The 26898-nt window shown below is 44.5% G+C and overlaps 2 protein-coding genes across 2 annotated transcripts; one reads left to right on the top strand and one right to left on the bottom strand.

The window, feature by feature from the left end:
- Window positions 1-402: 402 nt before the first annotated feature.
- Window positions 403-2358, top strand: LOC104920607 (POU domain, class 3, transcription factor 4). Its single transcript, XM_010732922.3, has one exon. The coding sequence runs from the start codon at window positions 430-432 to the stop codon at window positions 1516-1518; it is 1089 nt and encodes a 362-aa protein (XP_010731224.1). The 5' UTR covers window positions 403-429; the 3' UTR covers window positions 1519-2358.
- Window positions 2359-8712: 6354 nt separating this feature from the next.
- Window positions 8713-13622, bottom strand: LOC113746627 (ribosomal protein S6 kinase alpha-6-like). Its single transcript, XM_027283061.1, has 5 exons — window positions 13466-13622; window positions 13303-13375; window positions 12766-12880; window positions 12305-12445; window positions 8713-10000 (listed from the first exon to the last, which is right to left on the bottom strand). The coding sequence occupies exons 1-5, from the start codon at window positions 13620-13622 to the stop codon at window positions 9875-9877; spliced, it is 612 nt and encodes a 203-aa protein (XP_027138862.1). The 3' UTR covers window positions 8713-9874.
- Window positions 13623-26898: the final 13276 nt, after the last annotated feature.

The following is a 26898-nucleotide window of genomic DNA, read 5'->3' as shown; positions in this document are numbered from 1 at the left end:
TAAGCGCTGGCACGTCTAACAAATGCCATTGCGCTTTAATCTCCTCCTTTGCACGCGCTCAAGGGTGACAGGAGCAGCAATAAACTCGTGCGTAAATCAGTTGGAAACTTTAATTAATAAACAGGAACTGCGCTCCACGCGCACATCATTCCACAGCCAGACCCACTGGACCAGCATTCCGACTCACTTCCGGTTCGACTGCCTTGTAACCCTTTCCTCCCCACCAAGCCCCGCTTCCAGAGGCGGAGGTTCGCGTATCCGCGCCGTCATTGGTCGACGCGCGTCGTCACTGCGTCTGAGTCGGTCTGTGAGTGGCGGTGGAGGCTGTCAGTCAGTGCCAGGCTGCTGTCGAGACTCCAGAGAGAGGGAGATGTCAGAGGCTGAGCAGCTCCCTCGCTTCAGTAGCACTAGTGGGGTTCAGCAGCCAGCATGGCCACAGCTGCCTCCAGCCCCTACACCCTGCTCAGCTCCAGTCCCATGATCCACCCGGACAGCCAGGCCATGCAGCCTGCGAGCCCCTACAGAGGACACCAGAAACTCCTCCAGAGTGATTATCTGCAGAGCGTCCAGAGTAACGGACACCCGCTCGGGCACCAGTGGGCGAGCAGTCTGTCGGAGGGCAGCCCCTGGTCGGCCTCCATGGAGCAGCAGGACGTTAAACCAGGCCGAGAGGACTTGCAGCTTGGCATCATCCATCACCGTTCCCCGCACGTAGCGCATCACTCTCCTCATCACAACAACCATGGCAACCACCCGGGAGCCTGGGGAACTCCGGTGTCCCACAACTCCTCCATCACCAGCGGGCAGCAGATCAACATCTACTCCCAGACGGGCTTCACTGTCAACGGCATGCTGGACCACGGTGGCCTCACACCTCCACCCAACCCGCAGGGCCAAGGCATGCACCCGGGCCTCAGGGACACACTCAGCCCCGAGCACAGCGACCTCGGTGGGCATCACTGCCACGACCACTCCGACGAGGAGACGCCGACTTCGGACGAGCTGGAGCACTTTGCCAAGCAGTTCAAACAGCGGAGAATCAAGCTGGGCTTCACGCAGGCGGACGTGGGTTTGGCTCTGGGCACGCTGTACGGTAACGTCTTTTCCCAAACCACCATCTGCAGGTTCGAGGCTCTGCAGCTGAGCTTTAAAAACATGTGCAAACTAAAGCCGCTGCTGAACAAGTGGCTGGAGGAGGCAGACTCGTCCACAGGCAGCTCTAGCAGTATAGACAAGATAGCAGCTCAGGGGAGGAAGAGAAAGAAGAGGACGTCCATCGAGGTTAGCGTGAAGGGGGTTCTGGAGACGCACTTTCTCAAGTGTCCCAAACCCTCCGCGCAGGAGATCACCTCGCTGGCGGACTCGCTGCAGCTGGAGAAGGAGGTGGTGCGCGTTTGGTTCTGCAACCGGAGGCAGAAGGAGAAGCGCATGACACCGCCGGGAGAGCCGCCGCCTCACGAGGGACCGTATTCACACAGCGGGAGCGCGGGAGACGCCTCCTCGTGCCATGATCTCTGACCGAAGCACCGGGAGGAATCCCCCCCCACACACCCCCACCCCCTGACCCGGTACAGACTCTCGAGCGCAGGGGCGCGCGGTGGTACCTCCAAAAGCCCTTCCGCGCCTTGTCCCGGTACAGACTCCTTCCAGATGCCTCCAGCACTGAAACACGACAATAACAATAACAGAGATACCTGTTCAGCCTTCGTCATTTTCTAACTGTCATGAGGGCATTATTCTATAGCGGCATATCAAACGTCACATTTCAGATTATACCTTTTTTTGGAGCCCGCCAAATTATTTTCTACATCACGGATATAAATACAAAAATGTGCCTAATAACCTGCCAGCGCCTTTGGTTTGTGTCACCACTTCTCATCAGCTCGATAATAATGATAAGATGGGACTGATGTTTTGTTTTGATTTGTTTGGGCTTCACACACACACACACACATGCACACACACACGCACACACATACACTTTGCTTCTGTTGTTTGATCAGTGGAGTGGAAACAAATAATAATAATAATAATAATAATATCACTTTTCTTAATTGATTTGTTGCAGCACCACCAGAGGCCATTTTTACTGTCCACCTCATGCTTCCCTCGGGCTTTATACGACGCTTTAGTTCTCATCATATTTACATTCATTATTTTTGTAACATACTCGTAGCAGATCTGTAATTATTTTTTTGCATATGCAAATATAGACCCTCATTTTTCCAGTCGTAGAGGTATTGCTACCAACATAATAGCACTTGGAGGGTTTGTTTTTATTATTAAATTCCTCCCTTATGGCCTGTAGCTTATGAAGCCACACACACACACACACACACACACATATATATATATATATATATATATCGATATCTATATTATATATATATATATATATATATATCTCTATATATATATATATACACACACACACAATATACACACACACACACACACACCACACACACACACAGTTACAGCTATTTATAAATTCATTTATTTGATTTCAATCATCTTCGACCATATAAACTGTGTGGACTCTGAAAACAGGAATGAAAGAGGGGTTGACGGCGACGTATACACCTGCCTATAATTTTTTGTACGTTCAGTATCAAAATTTTTAATCTTAAATACTCCTGTTATTGGTTTATTTCTTAAGTATTTTTTCGTATTGTACCGTTTTATATATTACCCTTTTGAAGTCTTAATTTAAACAAATGCTCTTAGTTATTCATGCACTTAATTAGCAATGTAAAAAAAAAAACAGAAAAAAAAACAACAAAAAACAAACAAACAATATTTTCAGTAGATGCTGAACTGTTCCGGCGGTTTTATTCCAAATTTCGATGACAGCTCAAGTAATTATTTATTTTCAGTATAAAAGCTTGTATTATGTTTTGAAATAAACTATGTATGTTGTAAAACATTTTCTTGCTACAACTGTTCACTGTCCAAAACAGAATTCAGCTTCTGATGAGTGAATTTAAATATTTAGATATTTAGAAGTAGATTTAAAATATTAAATTATTATTACATTATTATTATAAAAATAGTGGAAGCAATAATTAAAATGTATGATTCATTTTCTTTATTCAATATTCCTTTTTAAAATTCTACATATTTTTTTTTGAAGGTTCAGTTTCAAACTGTGACTGATTGTAATCACACTAAAGACAATATTATGCTTCATTTATGTATTTATGCACACAGGTACAACTTGCTTATGCTTTAAACAGAATAACCTTCACTCAGCTTCAATGTCATGTCAAAAGTTTTTCATGCCACTAACAGCTGTAAAACATCCAGTGGTTCAACAGGACCTTGGCTGCAGGTCTGCAGGCTCCACGGATCACAGCAAACTGAGACGCTTTCTCCAGCAGTTCCACTGAAAATGTTATTGTCCGAGCCCTCTGCCCTCCTCAATCAGACATGCGTGATTTATCGCCTGGGCCGCTGGGCCTGACAGCAAAACACAATGACACACACACACACACTTAGACACACACACAATCAGAAGCAGATGAATCTCATTTCAAAGACTACAGCTGCGTATAATTGGCCATGCAAGGGCAGAATAGAGCTATATTCCTGCAGAAAAAAAATAATCATAATGCCTAAAAATAATTTAGAGATGGTTTTGGAAATAAGTAGGCCCGTAGATGCAGGGCTGCTTAAATGATTCAAAAATAGAGCTGGAGAGGGGAGAGTGAAGGAGGGGAGAGAGGAGAGGAGGAGAGGCGGAAGGGTGCTAGGCCTTGCCTTGAAATGGAGAGCCTGACTGGAATACTAATGCGTCTGAATTTATGCATCTCCTCAGTCTGCAGCCTGGAGAGGGGGGTGGGGGAGACAGAGAGAGAGAGAGAGAGAGAGAGGGAGAGAGACAGGGGGGGAGACAGAGAAAAGGGTGTGAGGGTGGAGGTGAAAGGGGGCGGTTATGTAGAAGAAGAGAAAAGTAAAACCATGGCTGATTGATTCCATCCATCTATTTTAGTTTGAAATAATCCCTGATTTCTGGGGGGAGGAGGAGTAAAAAAAAAAAAGCCCCTGGATGGGAAGAGGAGCCAGCAGCCGAGCAAACAAGCAAAGCAAGCCAAGGTCCAGAGCAGCACTGCAGTATCCTTGAGCCTCTTCCACCTCATACTGCTTCAGTGCATGTGGAGTGAGGATGCTTATAATACATTTAAAAAAAACTCTCCAAATGTGTCTTTAAAGACTAACTGACACCTCCACAAAATAACTCACCAGTGGGGAAAAATGATTGACTTGTGAAAAACGTGTGAAGGACGGTGAGGGAAACATAACAGGTGCAAGATGAAAGCATGTTTCAGAGGTAGTGAATGATGAACTTCAGGTAATTATTTTTCCAAAAATGCTTGAGGTCAGATGCCTCGGCTTTGCACCAGCAGATAATTGAGCCTCTGAATCAGACCCTGAGTAAGAGGCAGACTGATCATGAGACAGGGCAGCAACAATAGAGAGGCAGAAGTAGTGATTTGCGTGGTGGCAGTCTCTGGGATGAGCGCTTTGTTTACTGGCAGGGGATAATGGGAGCGGCTGACTCACACCTTTTTTCATAATTGCATCTCATCTCAAACCTTCTGTTCTCTCTTTGAATTTATTCTGTATCCTGTTTCAAAGTCTTTGATTGAAAGTTAAAGAAGTCAAAAGTGTAAAAAGTGCTGACCAAATTCTTCGAAATAAATTGTTTTCCAAAGCTTTTTTATTATTAATAGTGTTATTTTCCCCCCACAAGCAAATCTCTGAAGGTCAGTAAAGGGAATTTAGGATTAAAGAGCTGTGACTTTAAAGGAGGGTGACACAGATTTTCTGAGAAGAAAAAGTTTGTGAGGCATTGATATAGTGTTTGCAGTAAAAACTGGCATGGTACGAGGTCAAAGAGAGGACGCTCGACATCACATATCTCTTTAATTAGAAAGGGGAGAGCAGAAGGCTGCAGTCTAGATCCCGGACAGAGAACACAGACAGGAACGAAACAGCAACCCACATGAGACGATTCATACATGGGAATAATCAATATCGGCTGCTGGCTGACCACATGGCTTTTGGACTTCACTGATTCTGTCTCATCCTTTACTTTATAAAATGATACATCACTCCTTTATCTTCCACTATAAGATAATTGATCCTAAATGCATTTTCACAGCCCTCCTGTCACGTCTGATCCTCGTCCTCGTGCTTCTTCTTCTTCTGCCATGCTTTATGCTTTAAAATACTGGTGCACAAACTTTTCGGCCACTTGTGGCCACATATTTTATACATCTACCGAAGAAGAAGACATGTTTTCCTTGTTTGAAAAAAAATTCCAGTAATTCACAAGGAAAAAAAAAAAAAGCAGAAATATGTTGTTTTTGTTTTTGTTACTTTCATATCCTGTTAACATTCTCGTGACCCCTCGAATTAAATATGCGACCACATGTGGGGGTGCTGACCCTCAGGTTGGGAGCCACTGTCTTAAAGTTCAGTTACATTTGTTATTTGAGTCTTTTAAATGTAAAAACAAAATACACAATAAAACATATACAGAATAATAATAGAAACATGTATTTGAACAAATTAAACTGAAGGAAATAATTAATTTTAGAATCTAAATGAAGCTGTGGAATACAGCTTGTAATACTAAGGAGAAATGAATCACTTGGGTGTGTTATATTTTATGAATTAATTAATTTCTAACAAGACTTATGAAGTTAAAGTACAAAGTAGCACAGTGTTTATAAGCAGACATACAGGACGTCCTGAAGTCAGACATTGTTTTTCATCCTGAGAGAGTTGGTGAGGTTTTAATTTGCACACACACTGGAAAAAAAAAACATTTCACACTTGTTGCAGCGATCATTTAAACACTGATTCATCACATTCGTGCTCATGCTTCACCAACATGAAAACAATGCTTTCTGCAGGGTTCTGTCACGACTTCAAAGTGAGTGTAACCAAAACCTGATAGCAGATCACCGCAGGGCTACTGATAAGTGTGTATTCCAGGACAGACAGTAACTGTAACTGAGAGAGCGGATGAGGAGAGAAGGAAGCTGTGAGCGGATGAGGAGAGGAAGGCGGTGGGGGGAGTGGACGAAGAAGAAGAAGAAGAAGAAGAAAGAATCTGCAATAAGATTAATTGCATAATGTAAAAATCAATTTCACATCCTCAGTTCTGGCATCCCCCCTGACAGGGCGGGGCAGCTTCAGCTACAGTTAGTATGATGAGGCAGGGAGTGAGACACAGAGGATACACTACATCCAACCAGAAACTACACCTACCCTACACTATAGTGGTAAAATCAAAATTTTCACTTTCACCTCTCGAGATGAATTCAGGCTCTCTCTGTGCTCGGTTACTGACAAAGATGACGTCAGTGGAACAGCTGCCCCTGTGATCTGACTGTTCCTCTCTGTCGAGGATGTGGCATTCATGTCTTTGCAATTAAATTGACAATTAAAAGTGTATTAACGTTGCCCCCCCACTATGATGGCTCCATTACAGGAACCGTGAGTGACAGCTACAGTTTGTTATTTTTGAGGCTCACACACTCCTGCAAACTCTGATGCTGGTGTTAAGTGGTCACACACACCTGCAGTCAGGAGGTCTACAGAGCCAAGTAACACTCTCAGCATTTGGCCATGGTGTCTATTAAACACACACACACACACACACACACATGAATGAGTGTTACATGTGAGAGGAGAAAGGCCTGTTTATGGCTCTGAGAGAGTAAATCACTGTGTCTGATATCTTCATTCGAGACAGAGGGCTGATCACTGCTCGTCCTGCTTGTTCCACATTAACTCATTATCACACACGCTCACTCCATTAATTCTCTTGCTTTTATTAGCAGCAAGAGTGGATATGCACACACACACACGCACGCACACGCATGTACACACAGTGGACTGATGACAAGCACTGCCTCTACCTCATCTGACAGCTAATGGCTTCATTAGGAGCAGCGTGTTAATTGGCTGACTTTGGGGAGACGCTCGTTAATGAGGATAAATAGATTCACACCTGAGCGGGGCGCTACCCAGCCACAGCAGCACTGTGGGAACTCTGGATGACGAGCAAATGCAGACTGCATCTATGACTGTAGCACCTGTCCCACCCCCCACCTCCCCTTTTATTTATTTATTTATATATATATACATATTTGACCTCCTCCCAGCCTAAACACAGTTTGTGTTTTCCTTGCCAGGCAGACTTATTAGCCAAGTGGCTGATTAGCACCAGGAGGCCAAAACAAAGAGCAGTATGTCAAAACAATTAGCCCCACTGTTTACCTCTCAGCTCCCAGGCTGGCTGTGTAATGCACCTAATCCAGGAGAGAGAGAGAGAGGAGAGGGCATGGACTCAGCTAGGACAGTTGCAGAAGGACAGCTGGTCCATAGGCTAATATGTGTGTGTGTATGTGTGTGTGTGCATTGATGGGAGCAGTCCTCGTGCCTCAATCCATCTGCTTTCCTGCCTAGATCTCCATCCTCTGCTGTCTGGTCGTGACAGCTCTGACACACACACACACACACACAAACACACAATTCCCTTTACACACCACTGGTTAGAGGAGCTCATACTCTCAGGGGAGTTGGGGGGGGCGGTTGGACAGACAAAATGGAAGCAGGCGAGACTGATCATTTACATAAGGGTAGGACACAGACCCACTGAGGGACGCTGTGTGTTCAAGAGCCATAACTTCTCATGTACTGGATAGTGTTACCACCTAGCGGCGGCTCGTGCACTTTGCATCTCATTCATGTGAACTGGGGGGGGGGGCACAAAGGGAGAGGGAGCTGCCTGGGATGTTAGATATTACAAAAAAACTCACTGCTCCGCCTTCCTAACCTCGAAAACTGGCTTCAAAGCTGCGCTAATTTAATATTTCTGTGTGTGACCAATGGATCAAATGACTACATGTGATGAGAAAGTGTTCACTTTTAGCCCCCTGCTCCTCTGCGATGCGTTTTAGCCTCTTTTAGCTGCTTGTTTTGGATTTACAGACCACTTATTTAGGGTTTTCTCTCAAGTTCTTATAACCAGGTTTCAAGCTTCAACCAAAAGCTATTTTTTAAAGAAAAGAAGAATGTTGCTGACACATTCACCATATGACTTTTATAACCAAACAATATGTTTGCCTGCTTTCATTTGCCACGACTTACAAATCATAACCCAAAAAAATAATGAGTGAAAAAATATTGAGGCTGTAATTATTCAATGTTCTAAGCGTTAGAAACACTTCTTGGGACAAATTGTCCAGGAAAAAGTTCCAATGAAAACTGTTTGTGGATTATATTATAGTAACAGGACTGTTGATTTCATAAAAAAACCCACAAACATTACATTCAACATTTGATGTTCACCTATCCAATCGAAACCTGGCTGAATAAAACCAAAACTAACCCTTGAGAAACTGTTTATTTAGGGTGAACCAACTCCTTTAAGTGATTTTATTCTTACAAGCTACAACTCTGAAAAGCTGAGTTAATTAAAATAAATCATGTTTAATTCTTGGTGCATCAGTTTATAGTGGCTAAATTACAGATGTGCCGACTATATAACTTTAAACCTCATTAAAATACTGGAAATGTAATGGGTCATCTTAAAATTGTAACTTAAGTTACATAGTTCTGTTGTATTACTGTGAATTAAATAACATTTTGCCTAGTGGACACGTTGTGATGGAACAAAGCAGCCCAGACACCGGATGCATGTCAATAATGATCTTTAATGTCAATATATACAGAACTTGAAAGAAAAATATAATCTTAAAAATCAAATGAAATAAATACAATATCATACAATTTCCACAATGTCTTTTTGTAGAGATATCCATGGAAATTTTTTTTTTCTTTTTTTAAATTCAGCCTCTCTGGTTTGACGGGGTGCGTCCCGTCCCCCCCAGAGAAATCCCTACAGCTCCCCCCACATGCTCTTCATCATCTTCATTATATATATTTATATATTCATATATTTTTTTTTGCAAACTAGAATTTTTTGTTATAGTTACTCCACATTGTTTCACCTTCCAACTCTAGACATTATCTTTTGTCCGTCTGCAGCTTATTTTTTACCTCTTTTGATACATCGTTAGCATCACAAAGTAACGTGAGTCAGACTGTGAATTTTAAGGGAAAAGAAATACAGTTTCTGTCCACACATGCTTTTATGTTAACAAAAGTGCTGGCAGATGATTTTTTTTATCCTGAGGGACATTTCAATCCGCCGACAAGCAGAGTCGTATCTTTTTTTTTATTTTAAAGAGAGGAAACAGTCTTACAATGTCGCTCAGTCGAATATCATCCTGCCAACACTCTCACATAAACCATTACTTCACTTTGAAGAAAAGAAGTTAAAGAGAGCTAAAGCAAACGAGGAAAGGAGAGAGAGAGAGAACCGAGGAGGAGGAGGATGGCAGAGTGCAGATGAAGAGCAGTGGGGTGGGGGGGTGAGGGCACAGTTTACCGAAGCAGCTTTGAATCAGCCAATCACAGTGAAGGAGAACATCAGCTGGTGCGTTTCTTCCCCACACGAGGAAGAAAGAATGAAAGGCGAGGAGGGCGAGTGCATATGAAAGCTGTGGAAATAAATACAAGTCTGTCTCCCCAGCAGTAACAGATATGTGAGTTTTCCCCCTTTCCTCTTCAGCTGACTTCTTCACAATGCAACCTCATCCAGTGTGAGTGTGCATCTGACGTGTATGCGTGCATATGTTGGGTGTGTCAAATAAATAGATTAAAAAGGGAGACAGTAGGTCTGACTGGCCAGGACTTCGGTCTGTGTGTGTGTGTCTATGTGTGTGTTTGCGTGCATCTTTTGCAAGTCCGACTGAGAGTGAGGTCAAAACTGGAGGGCGAGCGATGTGTGTGTCTACATGTCTGTTGAGGTGAGTTTCTTCATGCTGCGTCTCTGGGCTAGACTGGACGCTGCCACGGGCTCCAACACCGGCTGACTCGTCTTCTGGCTCAGTGCTGAATAGGTGGCAGCCATGGCTCCCTGGAAAAAGAAATGAACACTTGGCTTTAACTTTGAAGTAATACTATTAGCACTTTGTTGGTGTGCTGTGGCCCATTTGGCTGCCAAACTCGGCACAGAAGTTCGTGTTCTCTCCTCAGAAGCGTCGACAGGAGATCAGTCAGTTTTTGTGCTATTAGGGAGTCGGATCATTTTTAGCAAATATCGTGAACTTCAGCGCTTCTAGTGCCACCCACTTATCCAGAGATGAATCAGAAACACGTCATGCATGTGTCTGAAAATGTGCAGAATGGGAGCAGTGCTTTAAACCATCACTTTGTGCAAATACATCTTCAAATTACAAGCAAATATTAAGAGCCGAGGAAAAAGCGGACGAGGTCAAGAGGTTCTGTGAATGATTCATGCTTGTGCGATCACAACTTCCTCAGTTCCTGTTAACTCTCTACTGTCATAATCTAATAAGACAACCCAAAATACATTGATCGAGCTGTACGTACGATTGTTTCAGACTAACAAAGAGGCAACAGGTACGAAAATGAGAGGCATTTCAAAACTATTTAAAAAATATTTGTCAGATCTTGAATCACATGTAAGAGAAGAGGCGAGCAAAGAATCCATCCTACCTGACAGTTTATTGTACTGTGTGGTGGCAGTAGGAAATCTTGGCCTAAAATCAACTTCTTTGTCAGATCTGAATACTGTTGCTGACTTGCTGGATCCCTGTAAGGCTAACTGGATATGTTTCAGCCTTATTTTCCATGTTTTTGTGTCAAAGAGACAACAAGGTTTGAATTTATTCCAGTACTGAGAGAGAGCGCTGCAGCCAGCTGCCATGAAACAGACCACAATGTAATCATTATGGGCAATTGTGCACTATCAAAATATGTTAAACTGCTTGTTTTCACCGGCTCAGATTGTTGTCTGACAACTCGACCCTGCAGACAAATGACACATTTTCATTTTGTTCGTTTGTACCCGTGTGTCTAAAAAGTCTCATTCATGAAATCTCGCTCAACGGTAGAAATGAGTGTAGCTCAGTGTTGTGTGAAACATTTTCAATGTGATAGCTTCGACATTTAGCTGCTTTCAACAATATGGATTTGTGCAGGCAGAGGCAGGTGAACCAGCTGTGAAGCCTTGATGAAGTGAAAGAAACGGAAAATGTTTCATTTTTCCATTTTCAAAAAAATGTGATCAGACACTTTTAAACAATTTGAGCCGGTCACTTACAAAAGTGAGAATCTTTAATGCATTATTATCCGACACTTTAAACAGAGTTTTTAATGCATTATCTGCCTGCAAGGATCATGCTGTGGCCTGTACTGGACCAAATTAATTGCCCACATTAGTCACAAAAACATACTGAGGTATTGTTTACTGTCTTTGGACAGTGCACACATGCATTAAAATGGCTCACTGCATGCAACTTTTGGTGATTTGCCTTTCTACCACAACATCTCCTGACAAAATAGAATTCTATAACTATAAACTTTGTCAACCAAAGACAGAAGTATTGTTGGATTGTTTATCACAAATAAAGAGGATTATATGCAACATGGGCTGGGAAAGAAGGGTCATCTGGTGAGGTTGTTGTTAAGAAGTGAGCCAAAAAGCAAAGCTCTCGATTTCATGTTGATCTTTGTCTCTCTGTTGTGCTTGGTGGAAGAGTTTAGTGATTTCAGAGTGCTTCTATATACAGCCGCTGCTCCCTGAGATTAAGAGTGAGTCCACTTAGGTAGTTCGAGCACTTGTTAAGTACGCTGCCAAGAAAACCTCGAACTGTAGGGGGTCTGAGAACTGATCCCGCACGGGGGAGTAAGGGAAGTTCACTCTGTTTGCTGTTTCTGTGCGGTGACTTTTGTGCCTTCAAGCCGTGATGATACGTTGCTTTGACTTTAAAGTGTCTGATAGATGCCGGGTCACGGTTGTGTGTACTCGACTTCCAGTGTCAAAAATACGACCTGATGAGTTTGAAAGAATCGTCGGATCTGGATGCAAAAAAAAGACAGAAGGGTGGCACATCTGGTGTTAGTAATGGATGAGATTCAAGGGGATGAGTCACCGGGGCAGAGGCTCGCTTTTAAATGTCAAGTGGGACAGGCACTGCAAGGGTATGACATCATGTAGGAGTTCAGACCCTCTACTGGTTTAGAGAGATGACGTGTTTCCATGTTGAGAAAACATGAGTCATTACGGATGACTTCAAAACACACGAGAACCACGTTACCGCCACCTTAACTTTGAAAATGATAGCACAAATGATTTCACCATAACGTCCTGTGGCCGTTTGAGTTTCTGTGTCTTAGGATGGACGGAGGCGCTCACCTTGACGAGGTGTGGTGCATCGTGGCGCGTTAGCTGGAAGTGTGGTAGCGTGTCTCTGCAGGTGATCCAGGAATGCTTTAAAAACTGCTCTGCTGTGTATCGCTGGTGAGGGTCCACGTGGAGCATATGAGACAGCAGGTCCTGGAACATAAGAAAATAATAATAATGTTACAGCCTTAAAAGTTTATGAGGACAGAACTAAATTTAGAGTGCGTTTCCTTCCTGTGAACTTATAAAATGTTTATTTATCGTGTGGCTGATTTTTCATTAATAGATAAACTCACAACGTGTCACAATCAGAAGAAACAGACGCCGTCTGTTGTTCAGTCATCTGTCTATCATACTAATGCAGATCAGTAACGAACAGTAAAGATCAAATCTATTACAACTATATATTATTATTATTATTTTTTTAGTATTAGACTTAAAAAATATGAAGCGACAAGAGTCAGTGTGTGCACCTTTGAGGTGTCTGATACGGTATCCCAGTTGCCTCCTGTCAGAGACTTTCCAGATCCTATCCGCAGGAGAATCTCCTCTGGTGTATCGTTTGGCCCGTTAGCAAACGGCGTGTACCTGACGGAGGGGAAAAAGTAGGATTAGGAAAAACACATGACTACTATCTATCTATCTATCTATCTATCTATCTATCTATCTATCTATCTATCTATCTATCTATCTATCTATCTATCTATCTATCCTACTATACACAAAATATATAAAGCTGCCATTTAGTGTAATTAAACACAAACAGTATTTTTGGTGAATTTGCAGCGTGAGTTTGAAACACTGCTCCAGACTTTGGCTTGTGCACACTATGTCGATAACAACACCAACAGTACAAGCTGAATAAGAGACAGGAGCACTGACGTATGGCTCCTATTTTGAGCTCCCATCTCTGCAATGCATTAGCTGGAAGAGGTTCGGACACTTCACTATTAATCACTCCCACCCACGTTTAAGCCAAATTATCCATGTCTGCGCGAGTACAATCTTACCTGCCAGCATGGTTCAGTAGAACTCCGAGACTCCATATGTCACAGGCTGCATCAAACCTTGCCGCATTAGTACCTGAAGAAAGAAACACAAAGCATTAAGGACTCATATTACAACAGGACTTATTCTGTTATATCTCTTCCGAAATCTCTAAATTTATCCTACTGCTATCAAGTCTGATATTCCCTCCTCGCTCTCTCACCTCTGGTGCCACGAAGTTGGCGGTTTGTAACAAGGGGTGAGGAGCAGGCCGTTGCCTCCCCAAGCTGCTTGGCGAATCCAAATCACAGATCCTGATGGAGTCAGGATTTCCCGAGTCCATCCATATACAGGATGTTATGGGCTTTAGGTCTCTGGTACAAACTGAGAGGAGGTGGAGAAGACAAAACATTGGAGAGCAAGAAGAAGTCTGCTTTTTCACTCTGGGTGTGTACAAGAAGTGTTCCTCACCCTTGGCAGTGGAGGTAGTCAACAGTTCTTGGTGATGGTGTAGAGCCAGCACTGGCCTTCCTCTCAGAGAAACTTCTGCCTGAGGATCTTGTCCAGCAGCTCCCCTCCCTCCTTCATCACTCCGTCACCAGATCTATAATACCTGCCTTTCATCACTACACCGCCACATGCCAGGCACAAGATACAACTGTCAGGATGGTGCTCACACATCCACACTAAATAAAAAATATCTTTCTCGTTGTGAGACGCTCGCACAGATTATGTACTGACGTCTTTCAGATGATGATTTTGGGATCGCTTGCCGTATCGCATCGGATTTCGATCTCTTCAGAGGGTCCTCTCTCAATTTTGTCTTATTTATCTGAGCAACACTTATGGGTTGAACGCTAGTATATCTTATTACTACACCAACACCCACCTCACATCTATTACCAATTCAAGTTACATGCCACTCGCCTCTCAAATCACGTTTTAAGAGGGGAGCAGGTATGGCTTCCGTTCTGAAGTTGGGCTGATTCTCTGCTGGTCTTGCTGGCTAACCCATACCCACTGCCATTTATCATCCGCCTTACCCAATCTTTTTCAGACTGTAATTTCGTTATTTTGTGCTGACGCTCGTTCAGATAGAACACTACCGTTTTAGTGCAGCATGACCGCATTATTTGACTGCTGTAGCTGACGCACATATATATTTTCTATTATCTTCAATTCCCAAAGGAATGGTGCCTTCATAGACTGTTGCCAGCAAGAGTAACTGTCTTTTCACGCTTTGTGTGCTATGTCAGACACGCTCCAGTAAAGCTTTGTCTAAGAAGCGTCTTGTTACAAGCTCACGAGTCGCGACCTGCACCACAAGCAAACCGAGTGCTGGCTGTGAACCCTGACAATTAATATTTGTAATGTTTCTAGAATGTGGGAACATCGGGCGATGACACACATTAGCGACTGAAGTGTCAGCAGAAGCTAGGCTTCTTGGACATCAAGCGCTCGCAGAGCGTTGACTTGCTTTCGTGATATGACAATCACTGCTCTGTCTCGCATGTGTTTGCTGTTGCATTGTGCTATTGACTGTTACACTGTATCACTGTCAGACTGATGGTACCTGCGTGTATCGCTGAGTGTAACTCGATAATATGGAGTAATCTGTGACGTGTCACAGATCATGGCCCCTATCTGATCTATATCCTTAGAGCTGTGCCTCTATCATCGGGTGAGAGGACTGATAAAAGATGATTGCATGAAATCGTCCCGTCACAGCCTATGTGGCCATGTCATAGACTCGGGGTACTATAAGAGTTGAGCAAATGCGCGGAGGTACGCAGATCAACCTACGTGTTACGCACATGAAGCGGGACAGGGAGAGCAAGGGGAGAGAGCAGGGGAAGAGTGAAAGGATAGAAATGCGAAGGCGCGGACACGGAAAGGACACACTGGGGAGCGAGGGTAAGGAAACGGAAGACCAGGGGGAAGCAAGGAAGGAAAAAGTGAAGAGGGCAAAGACATGGACTGACATATGTAGACCTTTTTTTTTTTAATGAACGAGCGGCCGGTTTTATTATTAGCAGATGATGATAATCTGAACTTCCTCGCTGACGGATTATCACAGTGTATGGATATTTACATAGAGGCATAGAACAGCTCCTTTAACGGTGGTCTTTAAAGACAAAAATCTCCCCTCATCGTGAGACCGCTCGCCCCGAACAAGAGCCGGATCTCAGTGGTTCCCCAAATAGGTCGACTGCCTGCTCTGCCGCTCCAGCAACATCAAACTCCCAGTAGCCCGTCTGACAGTTTTTTGCTCTGGCTGGGGATTAAAGCTTAGAATGCTCATAATTGAGCGGCTTGATAGGGACACGTAGGAAGAAGGATTGAAAAGCTGGCAGGCTGGATAGTATGGTACGACTGACTGTTGACAATCATAAGATGAGAGAAGGAGGGGTAGAAAAGTGAAAAGTGAATAGGAGCGTCAGGATGTCATGGGACGTAACTGAGGGCAAGATGGGGTAATCGTGAGCACCGCCATAAAATGTGGCGCGTGCCGCAGCTGCAGAAACAGTTGACAGCGCGGCGTAAAAACAAGGATGACGCCGCTTTGGGAAAGTGTTTACTGCGCTGATCCCTCTGCTGCGAATTTTGCTTTGCTGCAGGTCAATGGGCATTTCAGATCATCGTACGTAACCCTCAGGAGGAGGGAGAGTCTTCTCGCACTGGGAAGTTTAGTGGGGGGCTTGACGTTCTGCGAGGATGTGCGCGCATGTAGGTGACTCTATGCTTTGTCCGCTGATTTAGTTGTGTCGGACGAAGGGAATTACGGAGCTCCTATCATCACCCTACGTGAATGAGGGCTGCGAGCAAACGCGGAGCAAGCCCAATGGGGAACTGACTACTAAAGACGTGGCGCATGGTGAGATGGGGTGCACGGGGGAGGACCAATCAATGTTTCCAGCAAGTGCAAGGGGAGTGACGACGGTCCGAAAAGCTTAGCCTGCGGGACTCTCAGGGTTTGCGTCCGGAAGAGACGGGGGCGGAGGCGCGGGCAAGGTTAGAGCAATGGAAAGTTAACAACGGATCTTGAAAGGTAAACTGTGTGGTTTGTGTTCGGTTCCCTTGTTAATCCCACCTGCCCGCAGGAAAGCTACACGACACACTGCCAAACTGGCTACGACACCCCGCTGTGTTCGCCTCCTGTTCATCCTCTTTCAGTCCCCCTCCGTCCCGTCTCCTCCGTAGGGACGCGGTTGCATACCGAGGAAAGGATGACATGTTAGGGAGGTTTAATAGCACCTCTAGTGAAAATTGATCTACGGTCAAGAGCGAACGTACTGCGTTTTCACGTTTAAAAGAAGATACATCACGCGTAAACACCCTTTCTCCCGAACCTGAGGAATTACACAGTATGCACTAGAATCAGTCCAGGGTTCATGTGATTGGGTGCATCAAAAATTGTTAAGCTCAAACTCCATTCCTCCGTGGTGTGCTTTACACGTGTACTTGTTACCCAAACACCTGCGGTCTATGTGACTATGGGAAACTCGTGGTGCTAATAACTGGTTTCGCCTCTCAGCTCTTTAGAAAAGAAGGGAAACTGTATTCTATGGACTTCCGTGGTCTGGGATTCTATGCTCCCAAGAGGAAGCTGGTGATCCCGTTTCTCCTTCATGATTATTAATAGTACATTAGTGGACTTAGTATTTGGAAACATCTGTACGTATCGTTAGTGTGCTTCGTGAACATCAACGTTACCGTCAGTCCTTTTAAACCACACTCTTTTAAATCCTGTTTGTGAAAATGACTACCATTGAGCCACAGTTTTACTACCGTTTGTAGCTGTGTTAAAGTGGACCGCTCACCAACACGTGCATATGGCCGCAATAGTATTATTAGGTGTTTATTACCAAGGGTTATTTCGTTGGCACTTCTGTGTGAGTTCCTACATGTGAGATGGGATTCTAGTGCAACCAGCCTTTTTGTGAATTTATTTGTTGCTTTCATCGGCCTTGTGTCGAGTCCATGCTTTGTTCAAATGTGTTCAGGGAATCAACAGATGGGCGCTGTTCCAGATCCGGCCCTTGGTTGAAAAAGCCGGTATCAGAACCTAAAGGTAGCTGTGGCTAAGTCCGATCTCACTCGCTGGCTGAATCTGCTAACCATGATAAGTTGCAGTTGTGACTAATCAAATACTTTGTCTTCTGGTGTTCGTATCTATGAAGCTTATCGCCATTGGTTTTTATTTAATTATATACCTCTAGATTATTCTTCTCCTGTGTGATTCTCCTCTTTTGAGTCGAGAGATCGTCCTCGCGCTCGTATCCGGTCTGTTTTACCAGAGGCGAGTGAAATTCACCTGGCCGCGTGCGGGCCCTTCCTCCGGCCCCACCGGGCAGTACTCGGATCTCACGCCCGAGAAGTGATTTACTTTTCCCTCGTTTCGACCCCTCCACTCCTCCTCTGTCCGATCTGACCCGTGCTACCTCCGACCCTTTTGTTATGTTTGGTCTTGTCTATAGCTGCGAACATCCGCTAGGCGGCTGTCCTACCCAAGGCAACGTCGGTTCATTGTCACGGTGATGGACCGGCTTTCCAATTTGCATACCTCTGCGGCCCCTCGCCCCCTGCCCCCCTATGTTCCCTGTTAGGGCGGACCTTTAACGAGAAGATTAGCCTCTTCTGCTTGAGCACCCCGAACGGCATAGACACCCTTAACTCCGAACTCTAACCAATCCCTCGCCTCCTTCCCATTGTTTTAAGATTCGTGTGTGATTTATGGTTCGGTTCTCCATACCAACAACGACCCGTTGGTAGCCGCGCGCGATGCTTTGCTTGTAGACATCCCGTTTTTTTTTTCTTCTCGCACTTGCCGTGCCTTTCCACCACGCCTTCCCCCGCACGCCTGCCCCAGGGTTTTTCTCCGTTTCTCCCTGCCCCCCCTCCCCTTCGTTCTCGATCCCTGCAGGCTTCTGTCTTTTTACCCCCCGCCCCCTTCCCCGAGTCTGACGTGGCATATACGGGCCAGGCAATGCAGTGAAGAGAGATAGCCTATAGATTGGAGCTTCTTGCGAAGCCTGATTGGAGAACACAAACGCGGAGAGCAGACATCTACATCTCGAACAGAAAAAATGCAGTGTACGGGGTGTGTAATGACTAACAGTGCGTTGTGATTGTGTAACGTCGCGGAAGATGTGAAGGTTAACAATATCCGGTCATGATCAGGTATACTGGTGTTTCTCTACTGGACACACAGTCTGTGAGGGGCTACAAAGACAGTGTGAATTTTATTGACTTTAAATCTATCTCGTCTCCTCTGTCCTGGTCAAAGGTATTTAGACACATCCCTTGACTTCTAACCTATTTGCACCCCACGACCCCCTCGCCTCTTCGCTTTTCTCTGCCTGAATTGTTCTACAACTCTGTGCTGATGTGTCCGCTGTAGCTTTGCCAGCGACTTCCTTTATTTCTCCCCAGTAGCCGTCTGTTTCCCCCACCCGCTGGCACGTCCCTTCTTCCTCTAATTTTTACTTTCCCTTTTTTACCCTTGTGTGCCTCTTGTTTGCGTCCCCCTTCCTTGCCCTTTTTTCTGTCCTCTCCTCCTCCTTTTTATGACTTTTCCCCTCTCCTTTCCTTTTTTTTTTCCCTTTTTCCTCACTTCCTTCCTCTCTTTTCTTTTTTTTTCCTCTTTTTTTTTTTCCCTTCCCTTCTCTTTTTTTTCCTTCTTCTCCTTCCCCCCCTCCCTCCCCTTTTCTCTCCCCTTTCCCCCCCCCCCCCCCCCCCCCCCCCCCCCCTTCCTTTCCTTTTTTTTCTCCTTCTTCCTTCTTTTATTTTCCCTTTTGTGACCCCCACTACTTTTATTTTTTTTCACTTCATCAACTTTACAATGTTCACTACCGCCTTTATCATATTCTGGTTTAGTTCCACACGAAGACTCAACATCTTCAAGTGCCTGATGCAGTTACAGCCCCGTTCATGTCTGTTTATCGTCGCTCTCTTTTTTGGTAAGTTCCATGTTCTTACTTTTAATATCACACTTGTGGGTTCTACACCCACTACATGTATTGGTTCACCATACAGTCTGTATCATACATTATTGTGTTTGTGGGATGTTGACCTTCTGATATTCCTTTCCTCTTTCAGTCTAGTCAACTCTGTTACACTCAGCACGATCCCGGTCGGTATCACCAGCTCTTGCGCGGTGTTACATAGCATCTTCCACTTGTTGTGTGTGGGTCCCCGGCCTGCTGCACCTTTCACTACCCCACGATCCCAATTGATCCATGTTGTTCACGCCACCTGACTCCAATCTCACATTCTCCCTCAGCGGCACAGTCTTTTAACACTGTGCCGCCGACGGTGTTGCGTTTTCCCTTCCTCAGCTCGTTTCGTCGGCATGACTACCCTATGTGTTGTTTTGGCCTCCCATCTCTTCTTGGTTCTCGTTTCGTCCTGCTCTATGTTTGCGGTATACATCATATTTCTATCACACTCTACTCTTTTATTTTTCCCATCCCCAAGATGCATATTGTTGGTCGGGTTCCCTCCTGCAGCCCTCGCTGAGGGTTTCGGACTTCTGTCTTATTCGTTTCTTGCCATGACGTCTTACCCCCCCGCCCAATTTTGTGCTTGTATTATTTGTTCCCCGCTCTAAATGATTATATTTGAAATGTCGTACCTTGCACAGCTCTGCTGGTCCGAATGTTGATCGTAATATTTCAAAATCCAATGACCCACCACTATGAATTCACCCACCTTCCGATGACAACATCGTTTTCACTGTCACATCTTTAAAATGTGCGATATCATTTGTTCCAGCACCTAGTTACTAGATGTGCGTGCACTGCTTCCTGGTAACCTCCATCCTTCAGAAAGTGTTTGGACCCAACTTTGCAATATGATATCCCTACAACCTTGTAAAACTCTAACACAAAGATGGTAGTCTGTGCACACATTTGCGCTCATACAAATGCCGAAAAAGTACAGAAACTATCATCTGTGTTGTATGGCAAGTCATACCAACTTGTATTTAACCTAACTGTGCTAAAATCTCCCACTATGTCCAAAGTCGTGCTACCCATTGTCGTGCCTTCACCACCTTGCAATATAGGGCGTCTGGCTGTACGTCGCTGGTTTGGCTCTTTTGTGCTCATCCATCTGGCCTCTTCCACCCGCCGCCACTTTCTCTTTTCTTGCGAGCCATTATTCCCGATAATTCTTTCCGATGGATGTGGAGAGAGCTATGCAGAGCGCGTGCAGGCGCTTTGCGTGTCAGCCCGGGCAGGCGCTCTACCTGGGGAGTCTATCTCCTTTATTTATTGTACCACGCCTCACCCACCCCCCCCCCCCCCCCCTATAACCCACCACTACACAGATCTATTTCTACGATTTCCCCCCCTATCACCCACCCACAAACACCCCATAAAATTTGGAGTCTCTTTCTGTAGTCAGCTGCTCGGTTGCAGTTTCATGGCTGCATGAGGTGCTTTACGATTTCCACGCATGTGAATCAGAACACGTGGGTGTGTGTGCGTGTGCGTGAGTGTAGGTGTAGCCATTTACTTTTATTGCTCGTTTTAGCGGTGAACCCTCTGGGTAGAAGTCAGAAATTGTGTCCTCCTGGTTTACTTTCTGCTGAGTCGGCTGAACGCCCCCCCCCCCCTCTTCCCCCCTTTTTCCTTTTTTTTTTCCTTTCCCTCCCTTCCTCCCCGCGCGCGTTCCGATGGCTCGCACGCATGCATCGTCCTGCTCAGCAGTTGTCTGGAGTCAGCCACTCCTATTTGGCCTTCTTCTTCGCAAACTACCTCCCCTCTTTAGCACACGACTCCCAACCGCCAATTTCCTCCCAAAGCATTACTCAAACCAAACAAAAAAAAAAAATCCCACAACACACACACCAACACGTGTGCGTGAAAACCAAACCCTCAACACGGCTGTTGGTGGAGTTTGACATATGTGACATGAAAAGGAGCCAACGCCCCTCCCAGATTAACCCCTTCCCATCCCTCTACAGCCCCTGTCCCAGCCAATAGCATCTGCTGGCTCTTTAAACACACGCAGGGCTACCTTCGTGCAAACACAGGCGAAACTGTGCCCACACCAGACACTCACAAACATTGTGGCGTGGCCAAGACTGATGGCCAGTAGTCACCAAGCCAACGTTGTTAGGTGGTGACATCTTCAACACAGAAGCTAGGAAGTTACCTGTGTGCCATGTGGGGGTCGTGTGAAATGCGAGGGCTTGTTGTGGTGTGTGGTGTGTGTGTGTGTGTGCGTCTCCACATTCCATCGATGGTGGAGATGGCGAAGAAAGGTGGCGTTTGATCTCCTCCACTCCATCGGGAGGCCGGCCCTGAACCCACACCAGATCACTCGGGTTCAGTTAACCTGGCACACTCAGCAGTTTCAGCATTTTGATTTAAGAGGATACCATAATTGTTAACAAGCTTTTATTTCTGAGAGGTTCATAACACACGATACACACCACACAAAAAACAATCAGCTCTTTAATTGCCCTTACCTAGTCTATTGCAGGGTTACGTTTTTTTAAACAAGCATTATCAGCAACCTTGGGCTTCCCAAACTTAAGAACTGGGGCATTCCCAATCTTGCTCCTGGAGGGCAGGAATACGCGAGGACCAACAAGTAATCTGGACGACAAACAACAAACAAAAAGAAGTACGGCTCTCTTTACTTGCGTATCACAAACTTGGTCTCGCTTTACTGATTATCAGAGCCTATACTACTTGAGGATCATGTTCCTTGAGTCTCATTCGGTTTTTCCTTGGAATGGTATTGTCCCCGGTTAGCATCTTCAACTGCAAACGACCAGGACAGGATTTTTTTTTACTATTCAAGCTATATACACGTCATAAAAAACATTACACACGTAGTCGACTGCAGGCTGCGTACCAATAAAAGTTACTCCCAGAGACCACAGTCACGAACTCTGGGTGTCCTCTCCTGTTGACCAACCTCCGGGGCCATAACTCCACCGTACCACAGACGGATAAGACCTTCTTATCAGCATCTACTGGTACTATTTACTCAAGCCAAAGTTCTGCAGGGGGGCGGGGGGGGAAGTGGGGGGGGTAAGCGGGTGGTGAGTGGCACACTTTCATTCTTTAGATGCTACTAAAAGAACAAATAAACAGTGTGTACATACAGTATTAACATAGGATCAGGTACTCGGTTAATCTACACTTTTTACTTAGAAAAGTCACAAAACCACACCTGTTAACTTTATGTCGTCCAGCTTCATCAGTAAGGTGCTGGAAAGCCAATAGATACACCATTTTCCATTGGAAGTGAGCGGTCAAAACAATCTTCCGACAAGTAAAAAACATGGACGTATTCGAGTAATCTCTTTGCTTTTCCTCTTTTGTTTCAAACAGACTGCTTAACTTTTGAGAAATCAATTAGGAGTACTCTATTCAACGCTACAGTGAACACATCCAGTCACAGAATTTGTGAGAACATCAGGCCGAGGAAATCTGGACTACAGTCCAAGAATGTGGATTCTTGGTGACAATAGGTTTTAGTCAGTTATTGTCTTAAAGATACTTTGAACAGACAGATGGGGCAATGTATATATTAAAGTCCATTCCCTGTTCTTTGTCCCAAATACAAACAGAGTGTGTGTCAGTAGAGAAAAACATTTATCCTGGCCATGACGTACATATTTTTGACTTCAAGATACAGATTTTAAAACATCCAACCACTTGTTTTATATAAACACACTTAAAAATGCATTTTCTTTTAGGATTCATATTAACATGTCTCTCACGCATTTGTCGTTATTAAATCAGGTTCGAACAATAAAAAAAAACTAATATATTATATATCACATGATGCCTGGGCACGTAATATGCCACGTCAGACTCGTTAAATTTGCGGCAAGTGGGGGGAAAAAAAAAACAGTAACCTTTCACTTATTTAGAAACGAAGTTACGTTGGGTTGGCATGAGACGTGGGCAATACTCACCCCCAACTGTGTGCATGCAGTTCTTTGTGGAGTCGTTTTTCCAAGTCGTCAAGTTTCTGCGAGAAAAAAACAAAAGAAGACTGGAGTGTTCTAACAAGAGCTGAAAGCATCCTCGCTCGCCGGCAGCTAGAGTCTTTTTGTTGTGATTTTGATAAACGCCAATAACAATAAACAACCACTAACTAGTCACACACAATTTGTAACGAGGCAACAGATTTAATTTGGTTAAGTTAGATTCGGTACATTAATGTTGGATTATGCTTTACTGTGTGCTGCAACAACGACGATCTAATACTTTTCTTGTAACATAATTTCCTCCTGACATTACTACAGACTATATATTTGCTTTTAGTCCGTTATGGCAGGACCGCCGAAGTTCAAAATTATATAAAACATTCACAACTCTTGATAATAAATGACGCATGCTTTTGAACACAGTCGCTAGCTATTGTGCCAGATTTCTATAAAAATACAAACCAAAAACAACTCAAATTACAGTTGTGCAGGTCAATATTCGGAGTTCAGAGGGGTTTGAGTTGTGAAGGTGTCAAAGGTGAAAGTTAAAGTATCTATTTGGCTTGATCTCTGTGAAAACTATGCCCAGGTTGTTGCAGATGGGTCGAGGGGCCGGGGCCCCAGCTCTGCCAAGGTTAGAATTTCACATCTTCCTCTGTAAAACCATAATCCTGATAAGAAACTGGACAAATTTACCTCTCTGAACTCAAGAAGAGGAGAGAAATTAGCAGCAATAGCAAATAAATACTAACAATAATACATAAAACAAAACAGGCTTAAGCTTCGAACCACAACAGAGTAGAGAAAACAAAGAGTATTATTATTGTCACAACATCAACATTTCCAATGCGTTACATTGTTCAGCAGTGTTGCTCTGACATTGCCAGCAGCTATCGCTTTTGGGTTTGAGACCTGTGTCAAAACAGTCTGTCTGGAGAACAATCGGCACCTTGTCTGCAGTTCCCTGAGCAAACAATTTGAAAGAGCCGATGTGTGAGCTCTAAACTGACAAGTGCGCAACGGGTTGATGTAAAAAGCAATATAAAGTTCCAGAAGGAAAAGAGCCTTGGTTTCCACCGGGAATCAAGGCATCTCATGAGGGAAACTCCCAGCAAAAAGGAGAAACGAAAGGATCCTAACGATTGTAATAATAATCACAATACATATCCTTTTGCATGTAAATTTGCCTTTGTTGTGTTGTAGTTGTCAACTTAAACTCCTAGAGCTTTTATAGAATAAAACAGTGTGTGCATAATGTAGATCGATTTTCACAAAACACTAGGTTTAAAATCGATTTGATTTAAAAAAAAATGGGACGTGTGTGTAACTTGATTGTCAGACAGACACCAAAACAGCTAAAGGATAAAGTGCAAATAATCAAACAACATAATAATAATAATAATAATAAATGAGAGTAAGACGCTTAGGATCCGTCAGCTTCTACCTCTTTGGATAGCAGGGTAAACAGTGAATACATCCCCTCCCTCGAGAAGTCCCAGTATTAACTACAGTTCCCCTTCTTGTCTGACAGGCTGGGGCAGGTCAAACCACATGTCTTCCATTAGATGGCCAGTTAATTATAGTCTGTATGTCAGCAGAAGACACGCGAGTGTTTGGGTAACAGTTGACACGTGTAACTCACCGCAGGATGATTGAAGGTTATTCTGAACAATTTTATTAAACCAATCCAACATGAATTGACTGATAATGTGTCATAACTTGTACTAACATCCAATGGTTCTGATAAATGATTTGTTTAACACGTGTGTTTCTTCATTTAAACTTGACAATAATATCATGCCTTTACGTAGTGCAATTTCACTATGAAGGGGTGCTTTAACTTCCATCTAAAATTGTCTCTTTCTACATTAGTGTCGAACTTTCCCTGACTGAGAGACGGGACAGTATGGGACAGTGAGGAGGCGAGAGAGAGAATATTCAACACTGAGGACACAGAACATGCTGGGGTGTTTGCACAAGTTTGCAGCGTGTGTCGGTTTTCATGCGGCGGTTGGATATATAATATAAAGACAAAAACAAACAACAAAAGTTCCTTTCAAAGATGCCTTTTTTAGAACTTCCATTTGCAATAATGACCAGCATCCGGACCCCAGCTTATTCCGGACTGAAAAACTTAGAGGAGCAGCCAGGAGGAGAGATTGCTTAGAAACAAGATCGCCCACATTTGCACTTGATTGGGAAACATCTTGATTGGTTGCCTTCACCTGCCACAAGAGCCCTTGTGCCATAGACTTTGAAGCATGTTCTAAATTGGGATGGATCAGCTTTCGCAGCCCTCTTTTACGTGGTGAGTGTCGGAATTCCTCATATGCACTTCGTCCACACAAACACGTATCGCATGAGGACAAGCGGGTATGTCATTCCTACATGTGCGCACATAATGCTCATAAGGCTCAAGCCCACCTTTCTTCTTTCTATACTTACACAGTGCGAGAAAAGACTCTCCCTCTCCATTGGGTCTCCATGATCTGATGCCAATTGACCTGCAGCCAAAGCAACAATTCTCCATCAGAGGGAAGTCAGGAGCAGTCAAAACACTTTCACAAAAAGCTTGCTTATCCTTGTTTTGAGCCGATGCAGGACTGTCTGAACTGCAGCTGCTGCACGCCACCTGTATGATGCCAGATTCACACAGATGGGAAATCATGTGGGAGGTCACATGAAATACGGGCGCTTTCACTTTTCACCCATTCCGCCGGGCTCTATTTGTTGTCTACAGGTATGGAGTCCACTTACTATAAACGCCTTTCCATCTTTGTCAGGCCTTCGTCCTGTCCATATAAAGCCCCTCATTATTTAGCTTACTGCTTAATCCCCCAGCCAGAGCAAAAAACAAAACATGTCAGACGGGCCTGGGAAGTTTGCTGTTTGCTGGACGTGTCAGTCAGCATTCAGCCTCTTGGGGACAAACACTGGGGTCGCTCTTTTTTTCGGGTTCTGTTCACAGGGTGACGGAGGAGTCATTTTGTCTTAAAGACCACCGTAGCAGCCTGTTCTATGCTCTAGTGAAAACTATCATAACGTAAACTTTACGTGTGCGCAGGAATTTCCGTATCTCCTCAGTTGCTACTAATTAAAAGCCGCGCCCGCTCGTTGACCATTAAAAAAAAAAGGTTCTTCTACTTTCGTTTTGTGCTGAAGCTCAGTCTTGCAGATGTATCCAGGTCCAGTGCGTTTGTTTGTGTTTGATTCCCTCCAGCCTCTGCCGAGGGAGGAGGTCATAGCCGCTACCAGCCCACTCAGTGTGTTGGAGCAGCAAACCAGCATTGCACTCAAGTACATCCTTTACAAAACGAGGGCAACGGGCACCACTTTCCAATATTCTAGCTTCTAGGATAACATTAAAAAGGAACGTCCACAACGTCTAAGCACGACGTCACGACATATAGAGAGGAGAGGATGTCAGAGATGGAAGCGCATCTGAGGCTTAACAGCCAAAAGCCCAGGGGCGAGGCTTTGTGTCTATAATTCACACATACTCTTTCACTCCCACTCTTGCTGTGGTCATCGAGGCTTTTAACGAGCCGCGCCTACCTTGCAGCCCGCAGCGGAGGAGAGTTTCTTTTTCAGCCCATTTGAAGAAAAAAAAAAACCGTCTGCCGGCGTGGCATACCGGGTCCTCGCTCCACACCAAACCACCCAC

This window comes from Larimichthys crocea, chromosome I (genome assembly GCF_000972845.2).
Source record: "Larimichthys crocea isolate SSNF chromosome I, L_crocea_2.0, whole genome shotgun sequence".
NCBI lineage: Eukaryota > Metazoa > Chordata > Actinopteri > Sciaenidae > Larimichthys > Larimichthys crocea.
Note: the sequence above shows the minus strand (reverse complement) of the source record. Positions and strands in the feature narration are given on the sequence as shown.

What these genes read in the sequence shown, in the direction of transcription:
- LOC104920607 (XM_010732922.3), top strand. Translation starts at nt 430, where the DNA reads ATGGCCACAGCTGCCTCCAGCCCCTACACCCTGCTCAGCTCCAGTCCC.
- LOC113746627 (XM_027283061.1), bottom strand. Translation starts at nt 13,622, where the DNA reads ATGGACTCGGGAAATCCTGACTCCATCAGGATCTGTGATTTGGATTCG. An exon ending in CTACTGAACCATGCTGGCAG is followed by an intron (nt 12,881 to 13,302) that starts GTAAGATTGTAC and finishes CCCCTCCGTCAG; the next exon opens with GTACACGCCGTTTGCTAACG. An exon ending in CCGTATCAGACACCTCAAAG is followed by an intron (nt 12,446 to 12,765) that starts GTGCACACACTG and finishes CTTATGTTCCAG; the next exon opens with GACCTGCTGTCTCATATGCT.